Below are 22,048 nucleotides of genomic sequence, written 5' to 3'. Positions count from 1 at the left end.
CTCAGAGAACAGGCTCTAATCCTGACCCCTAGCTCAGAGAACAGGCTCTAATCCTGACCCCTAGCTCAGAGAACAGGCTCTAATCCTGACCCCTAGCTCAGAGAACACTCTAATCCTGACCCCTAGCTCAGAGAACACTCTAATCCTGACCCCTAGCTCAGAGAACAGGCTCTAATCCTGACCCCTAGCTCAGAGAACAGGCTCTAATCCTGACCCCTAGCTCAGAGAACAGGCTCTAATCCTGACCCCTAGCTCAGAGAACACTCTAATCCTGACCCCTAGCTCAGAGAACAGACTCTAATCCTGACCCCTAGCTCAGAGAACAGACTCTAATCCTGACCCCTAGCTCAGAGAACAGGCTCTAATCCTGACCCCTAGCTCAGAGAACAGGCTCTAATCCTGACCCCTAGCTCAGAGAACACTCTAATCCTGACCCCTAGCTCAGAGAACACTCTAATCCTGACCCCTAGCTCAGAGAACAGGCTCTAATCCTGACCCCTAGCTCAGAGAACACTCTAATCCTGACCCCTAGCTCAGAGAACAGGCTCTAATCCTGACCCCTAGCTCAGAGAACAGGCTCTAATCCTGACCCCTAGCTCAGAGAACAGACTCTAATCCTGACCCCTAGCTCAGAGAACAGGCTCTAATCCTGACCCCTAGCTCAGAGAACACTCTAATCCTGACCCCTAGCTCAGAGAACACTCTAATCCTGACCTCTAGCTCAGAGAACAGACTCTAATCCTGACCCCTAGCTCAGAGAACAGACTCTAATCCTGACCCCTAGCTCAGAGAACAGGCTCTAATCCTGACCCCTAGCTCAGAGAACAGGCTCTAATCCTGACCCCTAGCTCAGAGAACAGACTCTAATCCTGACCCCTAGCTCAGAGAACAGGCTTTAATCCTGACCCCTAGCTCAGAGAACAGACTCTAATCCTGACCCCTAGCTCAGAGAACAGGCTCTAATCCTGACCCCTAGCTCAGAGAACAGGCTCTAATTCTGACCCCTAGCTCAGAGAACATACTCTAATCCTGACCCCTAGCTCAGAGAACAGGCTCTAATCCTGACCCCTAGCTCAGAGAACACTCTAATCCTGACCCCTAGCTCAGAGAACAGGCTCTAATTCTGACCCGTAGCTCAGAGAACAGGCTTTAATCCTGACCCCTAGCTCAGAGAACAGGCTCTAATCCTGACCCCTAGCTCAGAGAACAGGCTCTAATCCTGACCCCTAGCTCAGAGAACACTCTAATCCTGACCCCTAGCTCAGAGAACAGGCTCTAATCCTGACCCCTAGCTCAGAGAACACTCTAATCCTGACCCCTAGCTCAGAGAACAGACTCTAATCCTGACCCCTAGCTCAGAGAACACTCTAATCCTGACCCCTAGCTCAGAGAACAGACTCTAATCCTGACCCCTAGCTCAGAGAACACTCTAATCCTGACCCCTAGCTCAGAGAACAGACTCTAATCCTGACCCCTAGCTCAGAGAACCCTCTAATCCTGACCCCTAGCTCAGAGAACAGACTCTAATCCTGACCCCTAGCTCAGAGAACAGACTCTAATCCTGACCCCTAGCTCAGAGAACAGACTCTAATCCTGACCCCTAGCTCAGAGAACAGGCTCTAATCCTGACCCCTAGCTCAGAGAACAGACTCTAATCCTGACCCCTAGCTCAGAGAACAGGCTTTAATCCTGACCCCTAGCTCAGAGAACAGACTCTAATCCTGACCCCTAGCTAGAGAACAGGCTCTAATCCTGACCCCTAGCTCAGAGAACAGGCTCTAATTCTGACCCCTAGCTCAGAGAACAGACTCTAATCCTGACCCCTAGCTCAGAGAACAGGCTCTAATCCTGACCCCTAGCTCAGAGAACACTCTAATCCTGACCCCTAGCTCAGAGAACACTCTAATCCTGACCCCTAGCTCAGAGAACAGGCTCTAATTCTGACCCGTAGCTCAGAGAACAGGCTTTAATCCTGACCCCTAGCTCAGAGAACAGGCTCTAATCCTGACCCCTAGCTCAGAGAACAGGCTCTAATCCTGACCCCTAGCTCAGAGAACACTCTAATCCTGACCCCTAGCTCAGAGAACAGGCTCTAATCCTGACCCCTAGCTCAGAGAACAGGCTCTAATCCTGACCCCTAGCTCAGAGAACACTCTAATCCTGACCCCTAGCTCAGAGAACAGACTCTAATCCTGACCCCTAGCTCAGAGAACAGACTCTAATCCTGACCCCTAGCTCAGAGAACAGACTCTAATCCTGACCCCTAGTTCAGAGAACACTCTAATCCTGACCCCTAGCTCAGAGAACACTCTAATCCTGACCCCTAGCTCAGAACAGCCTGCTGTGGTTATCTGTCATACAACCATATTATACAGCAGCCTGTCATGTCATGTTCCAGGAGGATAAACCTTGTCTCAGGCGCCACCTGGTGGACATGTGTAGAGCATCAAACTGGTCCTGAGATGACCGTTCTAGAGAATAGTTCCTATCTAAACACATCTGATTCAGTCTCACAATCACATGTCATTAACATGTTTCACACATGTCTTGTTTTACATGTTCGTTTTGCTTCAGGTCATTAACATGTTACACACATGTCTTGTTTTACATGTTATTTTAGCTTCAGGTCATTAACATGTTACAGCCTGCTGGATTGGTACAGGAAGGAGAATAAACCAAAGAAGACAACAGAAACAATCTGCTGGAGTTAGCGTTGCTACTTGCTAGCTGCTGTTAACTTAACAAGTACAACCTTCAGTATCTACACAATCACTACTACCTTCAGTACACAATCACTACTACCTTCAGTACACAATCACTACTACCTTCAGTACACAATCACTACTACCTTCAGTACACAACCACTACTACCTTCAGTACACAATCACTACTACCTTCAGTACACAATCACTACTACCTTCAGTACACAATCACTACTACCTTCAGTATCTACACAATCACTACTACCTTCAGTACACAATCACTACTACCTTCAGTACACAATCACTACTACCTTCAGTACACAATCACTACTACCTTCAGTACACAATCACTACTACCTTCAGTACACAATCACTACTACCTTCAGTACACAATCACTACTACCTTCAGTACACAATCACTACTACCTTCAGTACACAATCACTACTACCTTCAGTATCTACACAATCACTACTACCTTCAGTACACAATCACTACTACCTTCAGTACACAATCACTACTACCTTCAGTACACAATCACTACTACCTTCACTACACAATCACTACTACCTTCAGTACACAATCACTACTACCTTCAGTACACAATCACTACTACCTTCAGTATCTACACAATCACTACTACCTTCAGTACACAATCACTACTACCTTCAGTATCTACACAATCACTACTACCTTCAGTACACAATCACTACTACCTTCAGTATCTACACAATCACTACTACCTTCAGTACACAATCACTACTACCTTCAGTACACACTCACTACTACCTTCAGTACACAATCACTACTACCTTCAGTACACAATCACTACTACCTTCAGTACACAATCACTACTACCTTCAGTACACAATCACTACTACCTTCAGTACACAATCACTACTACCTTCAGTACACAATCACTACTACCTTCAGTATCTACACAATCACTACTACCTTCAGTACACAATCACTACTACCTTCAGTATCTACACAATCACTACTACCTTCAGTACACAATCACTACTACCTTCAGTACACAATCACTACTACCTTCAGTACACAATCACTACTACCTTCAGTATCTACACAATCACTACTACCTTCAGTACACAATCACTACTACCTTCAGTACACAATCACTACTACCTTCAGTACACAATCACTACTACCTTCAGTACACAATCACTACTACCTTCAGTACACAATCACTACTACCTTCAGTACACAATCACTACTACCTTCAGTACACACTCACTACTACCTTCAGTACACAATCACTACTACCTTCAGTATCTACACAATCACTACTACCTTCAGTACACAATCACTACTACCTTCACTACACAATCAGCTCAGAGAACAGGCTCTAATCCTGACCCCTAGCTCAGAGAACACTCTAATCCTGACCCCTAGCTCAGAGAACACTCTAATCCTGACCCCTAGCTCAGAGAACAGGCTCTAATTCTGACCCGTAGCTCAGAGAACAGGCTTTAATCCTGACCCCTAGCTCAGAGAACAGACTCTAATCCTGACCCCTAGCTCAGAGAACAGACTCTAATCCTGACCCCTAGTTCAGAGAACACTCTAATCCTGACCCCTAGCTCAGAGAACACTCTAATCCTGACCCCTAGCTCAGAACAGCCTGCTGTGGTTATCTGTCATACAACCATATTATACAGCAGCCTGTCATGTCATGTTCCAGGAGGATAAACCTTGTCTCAGGCGCCACCTGGTGGACATGTGTAGAGCATCAAACTGATCCTGAGATGACCGTTCTAGAGAATAGTTCCTATCTAAACACATCTGATTCAGTCTCACAATCACATGTCATTAACATGTTTCACACATGTCTTGTTTTACATGTTCGTTTTGCTTCAGGTCATTAACATGTTACACACATGTCTTGTTTTACATGTTATTTTAGCTTCAGGTCATTAACATGTTACAGCCTGCTGGATTGGTACAGGAAGGAGAATAAACCAAAGAAGACAACAGAAACAGTATCTACACAATCACTACTACCTTCAGTACACAATCACTACTACCTTCAGTATCTACACAATCACTACTACCTTCAGTACACAATCACTACTACCTTCAGTACACAATCACTACTACCTTCAGTACACAATCACTACTACCTTCAGTATCTACACAATCACTACTACCTTCAGTACACAATCACTACTACCTTCAGTACACAATCACTACTACCTTCAGTACACAATCACTACTACCTTCAGTACACAATCACTACTACCTTCAGTACACAATCACTACTACCTTCAGTACACAATCACTACTACCTTCAGTACACACTCACTACTACCTTCAGTACACAATCACTACTACCTTCAGTATCTACACAATCACTACTACCTTCAGTACACAATCACTACTACCTTCACTACACAATCAGCTCAGAGAACAGGCTCTAATCCTGACCCCTAGCTCAGAGAACACTCTAATCCTGACCCCTAGCTCAGAGAACACTCTAATCCTGACCCCTAGCTCAGAGAACAGGCTCTAATTCTGACCCGTAGCTCAGAGAACAGGCTTTAATCCTGACCCCTAGCTCAGAGAACAGGCTCTAATCCTGACCCCTAGCTCAGAGAACAGGCTCTAATCCTGACCCCTAGCTCAGAGAACACTCTAATCCTGACCCCTAGCTCAGAGAACAGGCTCTAATCCTGACCCCTAGCTCAGAGAACAGGCTCTAATCCTGACCCCTAGCTCAGAGAACACTCTAATCCTGACCCCTAGCTCAGAGAACAGACTCTAATCCTGACCCCTAGCTCAGAGAACAGACTCTAATCCTGACCCCTAGCTCAGAGAACAGACTCTAATCCTGACCCCTAGTTCAGAGAACACTCTAATCCTGACCCCTAGCTCAGAGAACACTCTAATCCTGACCCCTAGCTCAGAACAGCCTGCTGTGGTTATCTGTCATACAACCATATTATACAGCAGCCTGTCATGTCATGTTCCAGGAGGATAAACCTTGTCTCAGGCGCCACCTGGTGGACATGTGTAGAGCATCAAACTGATCCTGAGATGACCGTTCTAGAGAATAGTTCCTATCTAAACACATCTGATTCAGTCTCACAATCACATGTCATTAACATGTTTCACACATGTCTTGTTTTACATGTTCGTTTTGCTTCAGGTCATTAACATGTTACACACATGTCTTGTTTTACATGTTATTTTAGCTTCAGGTCATTAACATGTTACAGCCTGCTGGATTGGTACAGGAAGGAGAATAAACCAAAGAAGACAACAGAAACAATATGCTGGAGTTAGCGTTGCTACTTGCTAGCTGCTGTTAACTTAACAAGTACAACCTTCAGTATCTACACAATCACTACTACCTTCAGTACACAATCACTACTACCTTCAGTACACAATCACTACTACCTTCAGTACACAATCACTACTACCTTCAGTACACAATCACTACTACCTTCAGTATCTACACAATCACTACTACCTTCAGTACACAATCACTACTACCTTCAGTACACAATCACTACTACCTTCAGTACACAATCACTACTACCTTCAGTATCTACACAATCACTACTACCTTCAGTACACAATCACTACTACCTTCAGTATCTACACAATCACTACTACCTTCAGTACACACTCACTACTACCTTCAGTACACAATCACTACTACCTTCAGTACACAATCACTACTACCTTCAGTATCTACACAATCACTACTACCTTCAGTACACAATCACTACTACCTTCAGTACACAATCACTACTACCTTCAGTACACAATCACTACTACCTTCAGTACACACTCACTACTACCTTCAGTACACAATCACTACTACCTTCAGTACACAATCACTACTACCTTCAGTACACAATCACTACTACCTTCAGTACACAATCACTACTACCTTCAGTATCTACACAATCACTACTACCTTCAGTACACAATCACTACTACCTTCAGTACACAATCACTACTACCTTCAGTACACACTCACTACTACCTTCAGTACACAATCACTACTACCTTCAGTACACACTCACTACTACCTTCAGTACACAATCACTACTACCTTCAGTACACAATCACTACTACCTTCAGTACACAATCACTACTACCTTCAGTACACAATCACTACTACCTTCAGTACACAATCACTACTACCTTCAGTACACAATCACTACTACCTTCAGTACACAATCACTACTACCTTCAGTACACAATCACTACTACCTTCAGTACACAATCACTACTACCTTCAGTACACAATCACTACTACCTTCAGTATCTACACAATCACTACTACCTTCAGTACACAATCACTACTACCTTCAGTACACAATCACTACTACCTTCAGTACACAATCACTACTACCTTCAGTACACACTCACTACTGCCTTCAGTACACAATCACTACTACCTTCAGTACACAAACACTACTACCTTCAGTACACAATCACTACTACCTTCAGTACACAATCACTACTACCTTCAGTACACACTCACTACTACCTTCAGTACACAATCACTACTACCTTCAGTACACAATCACTACTACCTTCAGTATCTACACAATCACTACTACCTTCAGTACACAATCACTACTACCTTCAGTATCTACACAATCACTACTACCTTCAGTACACAATCACTACTACCTTCAGTATCTACACAATCACTACTACCTTCAGTACACAATCACTACTACCTTCAGTACACAATCACTACTACCTTCAGTACACAATCACTACAACCTTCAGTACACAATCACTACTACCTTCAGTATCTACACAATCACTACTACCTTCAGTACACAATCACTACTACCTTCAGTATCTACACAATCACTACTACCTTCAGTACACAATCACTACTACCTTCAGTATCTACACAATCACTACTACCTTCAGTACACAATCACTACTACCTTCAGTACACAATCACTACTACCTTCAGTACACAATCACTACTACCTTCAGTACACAATCACTACTACCTTCAGTACACAATCACTACTACCTTCAGTACACAATCACTACTACCTTCAGTACACACTCACTACTACCTTCAGTACACAATCACTACTACCTTCAGTATCTACACAATCACTACTACCTTCAGTACACACTCACTACTACCTTCAGTATCTACACAATCACTACTACCTTCAGTACACAATCACTACTACCTTCAGTACACAATCACTACTACCTTCAGTACACAATCACTACTACCTTCAGTATCTACACAATCACTACTACCTTCAGTACACAATCACTACTACCTTCAGTACACAATCACTACTACCTTCAGTATCTACACAATCACTACTACCTTCAGTACACAATCACCACTACCTTCAGTACACAATCACTACTACCTTCAGTACACAATCACTACTACCTTCAGTACACAATCACTACTACCTTCAGTACACAATCACTACTACCTTCAGTACACAATCACTACTACCTTCAGTACACAACCACTACTACCTTCAGTATCTACACAATCACTACTACCTTCAGTACACAATCACTACTACCTTCAGTACACACTCACTACTACCTTCAGTATCTACACAATCACTACTACCTTCAGTACACAATCACTACTACCTTCAGTATCTACACAATCACTACTACCTTCAGTACACAATCACTACTACCTTCAGTATCTACACAATCACTACTACCTTCAGTACACAATCACTACTACCTTCAGTACACAATCACTACTACCTTCAGTACACAATCACTACTACCTTCAGTATCTACACAATCACTACTACCTTCAGTACACACTCACTACTACCTTCAGTACACAATCACCACTACCTTCAGTACACACTCACTACTACCTTCAGTACACAATCACCACTACCTTCAGTACACAATCACTACTACCTTCAGTACACACTCACTACTACCTTCAGTACACACTCACTACTACCTTCACTACACAATCACTACTACCTTCAGTACACAATCACTACTACCTTCACTACACAATCACTACTACCTTCAGTATCTACACAATCACTACTACCTTCAGTACACAATCACTACTACCTTCAGTACACAATCACTACTACCTTCAGTATCTACACAATCACTACTACCTTCAGTACACAATCACTACTACCTTCAGTATCTACACACTCACTACTAGCTTCAGTATCTACACAATCACTACTACCTTCAGTATCTACACAATCACTACTACCTTCAGTATCTACACAATCACTACTACCTTCAGTACACAATCACTACTACCTTCAGTACACAATCACTACTACCTTCAGTACACACTCACTACTACCTTCAGTACACACTCACTACTACCTTCACTACACAATCACTACTACCTTCAGTACACAATCACTACTACCTTCACTACACAATCACTACTACCTTCACTACACAATCACTACTACCTTCAGTATCTACACAATCACTACTACCTTCAGTACACAATCACTACTACCTTCAGTACACAATCACTACTACCTTCAGTATCTACACAATCACTACTACCTTCAGTACACAATCACTACTACCTTCAGTACACAATCACTACTACCTTCAGTATCTACACAATCACTACAACCTTCAGTACACAATCACTACTACCTTCAGTACACACTCACTACTACCTTCAGTACACACTCACTACTACCTTCACTACACAATCACTACTACCTTCAGTACACAATCACTACTACCTTCACTACACAATCACTACTACCTTCAGTATCTACACAATCACTACTACCTTCAGTACACAATCACTACTACCTTCAGTACACAATCACTACTACCTTCAGTATCTACACAATCACTACTACCTTCAGTACACAATCACTACTACCTTCAGTATCTACACAATCACTACTACCTTCAGTACACAATCACTACTACCTTCAGTATCTACACACTCACTACTAGCTTCAGTATCTACACAATCACTACTACCTTCAGTACACAATCACTACTACCTTCAGTACACAATCACTACTACCTTCAGTACACAATCACTACTACCTTCAGTACACAATCACTACTACCTTCAGTACACAATCACTACTACCTTCAGTACACAATCACTACAACCTTCAGTATCTACACAATCACTACTACCTTCAGTATCTACACAATCACTACTACCTTCAGTACACAATCACTACTACCTTCAGTACACAATCACTACTACCTTCAGTACACAATCACTACTACCTTCAGTACACAATCACTACTACCTTCAGTACACAATCACTACTACCTTCAGTACACAATCACTACAACCTTCAGTACACAATCACTACTACCTTCAGTACACAATCACTACTACCTTCAGTATCTACACAATCACTACTACCTTCAGTACACAATCACTACTACCTTCAGTACACAATCACTACTACCTTCAGTATCTACACAATCACTACTACCTTCAGTATCTACACAATCACTACTACCTTCAGTACACAATCACTACTACCTTCAGTACACAATCACTACTACCTTCAGTACACAATCACTACTACCTTCAGTATCTACACAATCACTACTACCTTCAGTACACAATCACTACTACCTTCAGTATCTACACAATCACTACTACCTTCAGTACACAATCACTACTACCTTCAGTACACAATCACTACTACCTTCAGTACACAATCACTACTACCTTCAGTACACAATCACTACCACAACACCGCAGACTATAAACTGTAAATTTTTTGGCTGGAAGATATTAACCCTGTAAAGGCCAGATGATCCTGCGCCCACATGTTGTCGCCCAGCGTGCAGTTACATCTTTACACCTCGCCGTGGCCTGGGGGCGCTAGCGGTGCGCTGTAGTCCACAAACAGCCTTCTCCAGGTGGGAGGTGGCCTCATGTAAGGTTGTGGCTCCATCTTGTCTGTAGGCGTATTGGTGTTTGTCCAGGCTGAGCGGTAGGTTGTTGTTGAGCAGTGTCTTGCTGTGCTTCTCAAACCATTCACTCAGTATGGGGGTGCGAGCAACTGGGCGCCAGCCATTGAGGTGATGGTATATTGTTATCATCCGTATAAAACATTGAAATGCCCACGTGGTGTAAGCTTCCTCTCTAGACTCACATCTGTACGTGGTGTAAGCTTCCTCTCTAGACTCACATCTGTACGTGGTGTAAGCTTCCTCTAGACTCACATCTGTACGTGGTGTAAGCTTCCTCTCTAGACTCACATCTGTACGTGGTGTAAGCTTCCTCTAGACTCACATCTGTACGTGGTGTAAGCTTCCTCTCTAGACTCACATCTGTACGTGGTGTAAGCTTCCTCTAGACTCACATCTGTACGTGGTGTAAGCTTCCTCTCTAGACTCACATCTGTACGTGGTGTAAGCATCCTCTCTAGACTCACATCTGTACGTGGTGTAAGCTTCCTCTAGACTCACATCTGTACGTGGTGTAAGCTTCCTCTAGACTCACATCTGTACGTGGTGTAAGCTTCCTCTCTAGACTCACATCTGTACGTGGTGTAAGCTTCCTCTAGACTCACATCTGTACGTGGTGTAAGCTTCCTCTCTAGACTCACATCTGTACGTGGTGTAAGCTTCCTCTAGACTCACATCTGTACGTGGTGTAAGCTTCCTCTAGACTCACATCTGTACGTGGTGTAAGCTTCCTCTCTAGACTCACATCTGTACGTGGTGTAAGCTTCCTCTCTAGACTCACATCTGTACGTGGTGTAAGCTTCCTCTAGACTCACATCTGTACGTGGTGTAAGCTTCCTCTCTAGACTCACATCTGTACGTGGTGTAAGCTTCCTCTAGACTCACATCTGTACGTGGTGTAAGCTTCCTCTCTAGACTCACATCTGTACGTGGTGTAAGCTTCATCTAGACTCACATCTGTACGTGGTGTAAGCTTCCTCTAGACTCACATCTGTACGTGGCTTGAAATAAATAAATAAATAGGCATACCTTTTTTTGCTGTTTTGCAGAATTCTTCAACACCTTCGCATCATCTTCGTGACTTTCGTCGTCATCATCATCATCACTACAAAGACAGGCAGCACAGCACTCAAACAACAACACGGGAACACATGTTCAGTATAAAGAAAGAACAATCAAGATAATCATAAAAGATTTAGGTCAATATTTTAAATAAATAAAAATAATGCACATAATTCATTATAAGAAGCAACCAATTTAGCAACAGGAAACCGTCAACCATCTACTGAACCAGAGGACTGTAGTCCTTCTACCATCTACTGAACCAGAGGACTGTAGTCCTTCTACCATCTACTGAACCAGAGGCCTGTAGTCCTTCTACCATCTACTGAACCAGAGGACTGTAGTCCTTCTACCATCTACTGAACCAGAGGACTGTAGTCCTTCTACCATCTACTGAACCAGAGGACTGTAGTCCTTCTACCATCTACTGAACCAGAGGACTGTAGTCCTTCTACCATCTACTGAACCAGAGGACTGTAGTCCTTCTACCATCTACTGAACCAGAGGCCTGTAGTCCTTCTACCATCTACTGAACCAGAGGCCTGTAGTCCTTCTACCATCTACTGAACCAGAGGCCTGTAGTCCTTCTACCATCTACTGAACCAGAGGACTGTAGTCCTTCTACCATCTACTGAACCAGAGGACTGTAGTCCTTCTACCATCTACTGAACCAGAGGACTGTAGTCCTTCTACCATCTACTGAACCAGAGGACTGTAGTCCTTCTACCATCTACTGAACCAGAGGACTGTAGTCCTTCTACCATCTACTGAACCAGAGGACTGTAGTCCTTCTACCATCTACTGAACCAGAGGCCTGTAGTCCTTCTACCATCTACTGAACCAGAGGACTGTAGTCCTTCTACCATCTACTGAACCAGAGGACTGTAGTCCTTCTACCATCTACTGAACCAGAGGACTGTAGTCCTTCTACCATCTACTGAACCAGAGGCCTGTAGTCCTTCTACCATCTACTGAACCAGAGGACTGTAGTCCTTCTACCATCTACTGAACCAGAGGCCTGTAGTCCTTCTACCATCTACTGAACCAGAGGCCTGTAGTCCTTCTACCATCTACTGAACCAGAGGACTGTAGTCCTTCTACCATCTACTGAACCAGAGGACTGTAGTCCTTCTACCATCTACTGAACCAGAGGCCTGTAGTCCTTCTACCATCTACTGAACCAGAGGCCTGTAGTCCTTCTACCATCTACTGAACCAGAGGCCTGTAGTCCTTCTACCATCTACTGAACCAGAGGCCTGTAGTCCTTCTACCATCTACTGAACCAGAGGACTGTAGTCCTTCTACCATCTACTGAACCAGAGGACTGTAGTCCTTCTACCATCTACTGAACCAGAGGACTGTAGTCCTTCTACCATCTACTGAACCAGAGGACTGTAGTCCTTCTACCATCTACTGAACCAGAGGACTGTAGCCATTGGGTCTCATTCACCAATGGACTTAAGACATTTCTGGGCCGATTTTGGGATTCACCAACGGTCCCTTGTCCTGGATTCGGTCCTAACCTAGAGCAGGATTTAGGAGTGCTGAAGAGCAGCCGTAAGTCGGACAGACTGGTGTGCGCCGTGTTCTTAAGGGCTTTATTTGGGAGGAATCATGGTGTTTGTGTTCATGTCAACTCTACAGACATCCTTGGAATTAAATAATCATAATAATAATAATAAATATGACAATATTTGTATGATAAAAAAATGTGTTTTACATTCACAGTCATGCCTCACGAGGCGCTGTGATGTCCGAAAGTAAATAAAAACACTACACCAACACTGCAAATGACAGTGGATAAATAAATAAGAACTAAAGCTAATCGTGTGGATATATCTATAGTGGAATAGACTGTATTAATATTCCATACTGTTCAGCACGCACACACACACACACACACACACACACACACACACACACACACACACACACACTGTATAGCCTACGTGTGTAATGAATGAACAGTAGGCTTATATTATTCGAATTACTTGTTTTATTAGGAGATAGTAGATACTGTATGCGCTGCCCTATAGTAGTACGTACAGTACGTACAGTACACATCTTAGCATGACATCTTAAGGCCGCCACAGAGTCGGGCGTACTGTGAGCGCACCGGACTCTGTCCGCAATCGTTTGAGGTTTCAGTCAAGCGTACCACCGCTTACCAATTTCCTACATTTATCATGCCAGTTTACTACATTTAATGCAGGTCGATGTCAACCAACATGCCGATGCATATGTGTGTTGTGCCAGATTATGTCGGGGACCCGATGGACATCAATACTGGAAAATGCTATCAGACAATTGGAATATTATTTTTGGAATAAGCCCGATCAAAGGTAAGGACTATCTGACGTCAATTCCACCTTGATCCTACAATGATTTCACATCGATCCAGCCGATCAACGTATGTACTATTCCAAATGAATGCCGTTGCTGGCGATCAGAGCATCAAAAAACGACCCCCCCCCCCCCCCTTTGATGCATTCATGATGAAACATAATACCTATTATATACCTTTTGGAAATAGTAACGTGTCCAGGAAAGCAACGTGAAAGACTTTAGCAAAATGCACATAGCGCTCCATAACTCAGCTTCCAGGAATTAGCCCGGATCACTCCTAAACTATACAATATTCCCCACCGGATAACACGCGAACGTATACATGAAAAGATGTACTGTTTTTTACATGTTGGACGATAGATAGTGACTGTCAAATGACCATAGTATTGTCTCCATAGCTATAATATAGAATATAGATATAGCTCTGCAAACATTGTGACGCACAGTGAAAATAGGCAATGGAAAGCTGGCGCATTGACTACAGGGATGAGGGTAATAGCTGGCGCTGAAAGTGTTAAGATGTCACGCTAAGATGTGTACTGTACTGTATAGAACTGCAGTAGGACTACTATAGGGCAGCTCCGGATCTGCCATCCCCTAATGAAACAAGTCACTAGAATAATATAAGCCTACTGTTCATTCATTACGCAGGTAGACTACACAGAGGCGCGGTGGCAGGTGGCCAGGAGCGCAACAAGACGGCATAAATATGGAATATTAATACAGTCTATTCCACTAGGGCTATAGTGTGCTGTATGATGACGATACATTTGAATCTAATCTCATTTTGATCAGTCGCAAAGCGCTACCCGTTGAATACGGGGGAATGCTGACCCTTGTTTTGCACATGGCCCTCGCATTATAATGAGCTGGAGGGGCGTGTCTGTATGCAAATTAAGTAAACGTGCCAGTTTGTGAATGAGTGACGTACGATCATTCAGGGGTTCACAGCTGTGATCATTTGGCGAGTTAAGACAACCTCTCCACGCGTTGGTGAATCTTAAGACAATGTTGGTGAAGGAGGTCCAGTGACTATATGCAGTTACCTAGTTGACCCAGGCGAGCTGGACATGTGCACAATGTATTGTATCATTTGGCATGACGATGTAAAATGTACAAAATGTTCAAAGTTGTACATTATTACCTTTGTAATTGGTTTATTGGTAATTGGCCATTTTTTTCTTTAGTTTAGTTTAGCATTAAATAAATATTCTTTCTACATTTCTACTAGGTTTGTACATTTTGACATAGGCCTGATTCTAACACTCGATGTTGACTGGTGCAGAAATAAAACTAATCATAATAATAGTAATAAACAAAGAAAAACATACTCGTCGTCTTCATCGCTGTCTTCATCATCATCCTCCGAGTCCGAGTCCATTCTGAGGTTTTTCTGCAAGGTATTAAAAAATAAAGTATTGATTCAAACTCCTGAAGGAACATGAGTTCATAGATGAGAGGAGGAGCTTAGAGGAGGAGGAGCTTAGAGGAGGAGGAGCTGAGAGGAGGAGCTGAGAGGAGCTGAGAGGAGGAGGAGCTGAGAGGAGGAGCTGAGAGGAGCTGAGAGGAGGAGGAGCTGAGAGGAGGAGCTGAGAGGAGCTGAGAGGAGGAGGAGCTGAGAGGAGGAGCTGAGAGGTGGAGGAGGAGCTGAGAGGAGGAGGAGCTGAGAGGAGCTGAGAGGAGGAGCTGAGAGGAGCTGAGAGGAGGAGCTGAGAGGAGAAACTCACACCTTCATCACTAAACTCAACCTACAAACTGCAGCTTCTAGAGAAACTCACACCTTCATCACTAAACTCAACCTACAAACAGCAGCTTCTAGAGAGAAACTCACACCATCATCACTAAACTCAACCTACAAACAGCAGCTTCTAGAGAAACTCACACCATCATCACTAAACTCAACCTACAAACAGCAGCTTCTAGAGAAACTCACACCATCATCACTAAACTCAACCTACAAACAGCAGCTTCTAGAGAAACTCACACCATCATCACTAAACTCAACCTACAAACAGCAGCTTCTAGAGAAACTCACACCATCATCACTAAACTCAACCTACAAACAGCAGCTTCTAGAGAGAAACTCACACCATCATCACTAAACTCAACCTACAAACAGCAGCTTCTAGAGAAACGCACACCATCATCACTAAACTCAACCTGCAAACAGCAGCTTCTAGAGAAACTCACAACATCATCACTAAACTCAACCTACAAACAGCAGCTTCTAGAGAAACTCACACCATCATCACTAAACTCAACCTACAAACAGCAGCTTCTAGAGAGAAACTCACACCATCATCACTAAACTCAACCTACAAACAGCAGCTTCTAGAGAAACTCACACCATCATCACTAAACTCAACCTACAAACAGCAGCTTCTAGAGAAACTCACACCATCATCACTAAACTCAACCTACAAACAGCAGCTTCTAGAGAAACTCACACCATCATCACTAAACTCAACCTACAAACAGCAGCTTCTAGAGAAACTCACACCATCATCACTAAACTCAACCTACAAACAGCAGCTTCTAGAGAGAAACTCACACCATCATCACTAAACTCAACCTACAAACAGCAGCTTCTAGAGAAACTCACAATCATCACTAAACTCAACCTACAAACAGCAGCTTCTAGAGAAACTCACACCATCATCACTAAACTCAACCTACAAACAGCAGCTTCTAGAGAAACTCACACCATCATCACTAAACTCAACCTACAAACAGCAGCTTCTAGAGAGAAACTCACACCATCATCACTAAACTCAACCTACAAACAGCAGCTTCTAGAGAGAAACTCACACCATCATCACTAAACTCAACCTACAAACAGCAGCTTCTAGAGAAACTCACACCATCATCACTAAACTCAACCTACAAACAGCAGCTTCTAGAGAAACTCACACCATCATCACTAAACTCAACCTACAAACAGCAGCTTCTAGAGAAACTCACACCATCATCACTAAACTCAACCTACAAACAGCAGCTTCTAGAGAAACTTCAACCCACACCCTGGAGGGAACATAAAGTGGGATTGAATAGTCATCGTCATTCCCATCTTCATCAACGTCCTCCTCCTCCTCCTCATCATCTTCGATGTCCTCTTGAGGCACAGTCAGAATGGAGGGGACGTAAAATGCGATCAAATTGTCGTCCTCTTCTTCATCCTCCTCATCACCGTCCTCCTCTTTTGTCTTCATTCTGAGGAACCCTCTGGGAAGGCTCCAGCAGGTGGTTCTTCATCATCCACTCGCTGGAGGGGACATAAATGGGGGTCGACTCGTCCTCCTCATCATCATCATCTTCCTCCTCAATCAGGCCATGTTTCATCAACCACTCCCTGGAGGGAACATGAAAGGGAATCGAATAGTCATCCTCTTCTTCACCATCGACGTCATCATCGACGCCGTCCTTGTCCTCCTCCTCATCGTCCCCATCATCATCGCCTGGTTCATTCGGAGGAAGTCTCTGGGTAGGACTCAGCAGGTCGCCCTCCACCGTCCACTCCCTGGAGGGAACATGAGGCGCGCTCGCTTTGTCGTCCTCTTCTTCCTCCTCAACCAGGCCATGATCCATCAACCATTCCCTGGAGGGAACATATAAGGGAATCGAATCGTCATCCTCTTCCTCACTGCCCTCCTCTTGATCACCGTCCTTTCCTCTGGACTCCGACCACGGCTTGTGAAGTTCTAGGGGGAGTTTACGTATCTTGTGCTTGCACTCCTTGGAGCTGAAATCAACACAGTGATTAGTAAAAACATCAGCACCATTGTTGCGATATTCATTGGCCGGTTTGGCTGCTTGCTTGGCTTGTCTGTTTTCCAATGTTTCATATTTCAAATACATTTGTTTCTCAAGCTCTTGTTTTTTCTTTAAATTGGCAAGGCGTTCCATTAAGCTTGCCTTTTCAGCTTCAGCCTTTCTAATCATAGAGGCTATTTTATTACCTCCATGACTGTTTGGCCTCATCTTGGCTTCAGACATGTTATTTATTCTTTTTATTTATCCTTTGTAGTTTGAACGTTGCATTCACTTGGTGTGTGGGTTTCCTTTTCTTTCTGCTTATGAATGCAGCAACGTAATATAATACAATAAAAAGAACTTCAAATTTTCACCGATGTAGGGCTATATGGAACTGGGAATGTTATTGCCACACATCAGGGATGTCCAAGCGAACAATTTCATTTCCATACGTCCAGACGGCATTAATTGAGATGGTTCAACGTAATACGGCATCCAATCCGTTCCATTTAATACGGCTTCCAGTCCGTTCCATAATCCACAATATCACAATTAATTAAGTCTGACGTTAGGATCCTCCTCATGGCGTTCGCACAGAACCGCAACAATGTAGCAATGTGACAATGTCCCGACTTACTTTTCCATTTGCAATTACAGCATAGCGTCCAAACAATTCCATCTTCACGGAAGGCGTTTACAGCTCTTCACGCTATCCATTTCAATTTCATTAGGTAATCCACAGAAGTTTCCAATCTTCTTACCTCTCTTCCATTCGTGAGGAAAGTTGTCCTATACTTTATACTCACATCCTTTTTTCATGTTTCATGAGGGAAGTCTCAAACTTTGTATGAGGGAAATCTCAAACTTTGTAGTGGCCGCTTGTTGCTCCCCAATGAATCGACAAGCGTCACGATGCACCCACTTAGATATTTCCTATACTCAGCAATCAAAGTTGTGGATGTTGAATGAGTTGAATGTCCAAGTTGCAGCCAATGTAGTTTGCAGGGTTTTATTGTCCAAAGGAAAGATGTATGATGATGTTGAACAGAACAGTTGTCAATTGTTTGTTACAGATAAGCAGTTCCAACAGTGAAAGCAGGTTTGAGAGTAAATCCTCGGCAGGTGCACACGATTCCATTGATTAGCTGGGCTATTTATAGAAGAGTGGCTATAATGGAGGCGGAGAGCCCTCTAGTGTTCAAATATAAATAAGACACTATCCTAAGCACAATAATAATAATATTAATAAACAAAACACTCATATGGCCTTTACAATCACTAAACTCAACCTACAAACAGCAGCTTCTAGAGAAACTCACACCATCATCACTAAACTCAACCTACAAACAGCAGCTTCTAGAGAGAAACTCACACCATCATCACTAAACTCAACCTACAAACAGCAGCTTCTAGAGAGAAACTCACACCATCATCACTAAACTCAACCTACAAACAGCAGCTTCTAGAGAAACTCACACCATCATCACTAAACTCAACCTACAAACAGCAGCTTCTAGAGAGAAACTCACAACATCATCACTAAACTCAACCTACAAACAGCAGCTTCTAGAGAGAAACTCACACCATCATCACTAAACTCAACCTACAAACAGCAGCTTCTAGAGAGAAACTCACACCATCATCACTAAACTCAACCTACAAACAGCAGCTTCTAGAGAAACTCACACCATCATCACTAAACTCAACCTACAAACAGCAGCTTCTAGAGAGAAACTCACACCATCATCACTAAACTCAACCTACAAACAGCAGCTTCTAGAGAGAAACTCACACCATCATCACTAAACTCAACCTACAAACAGCAGCTTCTAGAGAAACTCACACCATCATCACTAAACTCAACCTACAAACAGCAGCTTCTAGAGAGAAACTCACACCATCATCACTAAACTCAACCTACAAACAGCAGCTTCTAGAGAAACTCACACCATCATCACTAAACTCAACCTACAAACAGCAGCTTCTAGAGAGAAACTCACACCATCATCACTAAACTCAACCTACAAACAGCAGCTTCTAGAGAGAAACTCACACCATCATCACTAAACTCAACCTACAAACAGCAGCTTCTAGAGAAACTCACAATCATCACTAAACTCAACCTACAAACAGCAGCTTCTAGAGAAACTCACACCATCATCACTAAACTCAACCTACAAACAGCAGCTTCTAGAGAGAAACTCACACCATCATCACTAAACTCAACCTACAAACAGCAGCTTCTAGAGAGAAACTCACACCATCATCACTAAACTCAACCTACAAACAGCAGCTTCTAGAGAAACTCACAATCATCACTAAACTCAACCTACAAACAGCAGCTTCTAGATAAACTCACACCATCATCACTAAACTCAACCTACAAACAGCAGCTTCTAGAGAGAAACTCACACCATCATCACTAAACTCAACCTACAAACAGCAGCTTCTAGAGAAACTCACACCATCATCACTAAACTCAACCTACAAACAGCAGCTTCTAGAGAAACTCACACCATCATCACTAAACTCAACCTACAAACAGCAGCTTCTAGAGAAACTCACACCATCATCACTAAACTCAACCTACAAACAGCAGCTTCTAGAGAAACTTCAACCCACACCCTGGAGGGAACATAAAGTGGGATTGAATAGTCATCGTCATTCCCATCTTCATCAACGTCCTCCTCCTCCCCCTCATCATCTTCGATGTCCTCTTGAGGCACAGTCAGAATGGAGGGGACGTAAAATGCGATCAAATTGTCGTCCTCTTCTTCATCCTCCTCATCACCGTCCTCCTCTTTTGTCTTCATTCTGAGGAACCCTCTGGGAAGGCTCCAGCAGGTGGTTCTTCATCATCCACTCGCTGGAGGGGACATAAATGGGGGTCGACTCGTCCTCCTCATCATCATCATCTTCCTCCTCAATCAGGCCATGTTTCATCAACCACTCCCTGGAGGGAACATGAAAGGGAATCGAATAGTCATCCTCTTCTTCACCATCGACGTCATCATCGACGCCGTCCTTGTCCTCCTCCTCATCGTCCCCATCATCATCGTCTGGTTCATTCGGAGGAAGTCTCTGGGTAGGACTCAGCAGGTCGCCCTCCACCGTCCACTCCCTGGAGGGAACATGAGGCGCGCTCGCTTTGTCGTCCTCTTCTTCCTCCTCAACCAGGCCATGATCCATCAACCATTCCCTGGAGGGAACATATAAGGGAATCGAATCGTCATCCTCTTCCTCACTGCCCTCCTCTTGATCACCGTCCTTTCCTCTGGACTCCGACCACGGCTTGTGAAGTTCTAGGGGGAGTTTACGTATCTTGTGCTTGCACTCCTTGGAGCTGAAATCAACACAGTGATTAGTAAAAACATCAGCACCATTGTTGCGATATTCATTGGCCGGTTTGGCTGCTTGCTTGGCTTGTCTGTTTTCCAATGTTTCATATTTCAAATACATTTGTTTCTCAAGCTCTTGTTTTTTCTTTAAATTGGCAAGGCGTTCCATTAAGCTTGCCTTTTCAGCTTCAGCCTTTCTAATCATAGAGGCTATTTTATTACCTCCATGACTGTTTGGCCTCATCTTGGCTTCAGACATGTTATTTATTCTTTTTATTTATCCTTTGTAGTTTGAACGTTGCATTCACTTGGTGTGTGGGTTTCCTTTTCTTTCTGCTTATGAATGCAGCAACGTAATATAATACAATAAAAAGAACTTCAAATTTTCACCGATGTAGGGCTATATGGAACTGGGAATGTTATTGCCACACATCAGGGATGTCCAAGCGAACAATTTCATTTCCATACGTCCAGACGGCATTAATTGAGATGGTTCAACGTAATACGGCATCCAATCCGTTCCATTTAATACGGCTTCCAGTCCGTTCCATAATCCACAATATCACAATTAATTAAGTCTGACGTTAGGATCCTCCTCATGGCGTTCGCACAGAACCGCAACAATGTAGCAATGTGACAATGTCCCGACTTACTTTTCCATTTGCAATTACAGCATAGCGTCCAAACAATTCCATCTTCACGGAAGGCGTTTACAGCTCTTCACGCTATCCATTTCAATTTCATTAGGTAATCCACAGAAGTTTCCAATCTTCTTACCTCTCTTCCATTCGTGAGGAAAGTTGTCCTATACTTTATACTCACATCCTTTTTTCATGTTTCATGAGGGAAGTCTCAAACTTTGTATGAGGGAAATCTCAAACTTTGTAGTGGCCGCTTGTTGCTCC

At 43.4% G+C, this 22,048-nt stretch overlaps 1 protein-coding gene across 1 annotated transcript in view; it reads right to left on the bottom strand.

Moving 5' to 3' along the window:
- npm1b (nucleophosmin 1b) overlaps positions 1-22,048 on the bottom strand; it is a gene marked incomplete at its 3' end in the record, with an annotated part of 130,627 nt that overhangs the window by 88,516 nt on the left and 20,063 nt on the right. Inside the window, exons 6-7 of the mRNA XM_084338893.1 lie at positions 15,387-15,448; positions 11,677-11,752 (exon numbers count right to left, since the gene is read on the bottom strand). Of these exons, the coding sequence (XP_084195019.1) occupies positions 11,677-11,752; positions 15,387-15,448 (138 nt within the window). The remainder of the gene's footprint in view (positions 1-11,676; positions 11,753-15,386; positions 15,449-22,048) is intronic.

The sequence above is a fragment of the Notolepis coatsorum genome (genome assembly GCF_963971535.1).
Source record: "Notolepis coatsorum genome assembly, contig: SCAFFOLD_58, whole genome shotgun sequence".
NCBI lineage: Eukaryota > Metazoa > Chordata > Actinopteri > Aulopiformes > Paralepididae > Notolepis > Notolepis coatsorum.
This window is presented reverse-complemented; position numbering and strand designations above follow the sequence as displayed.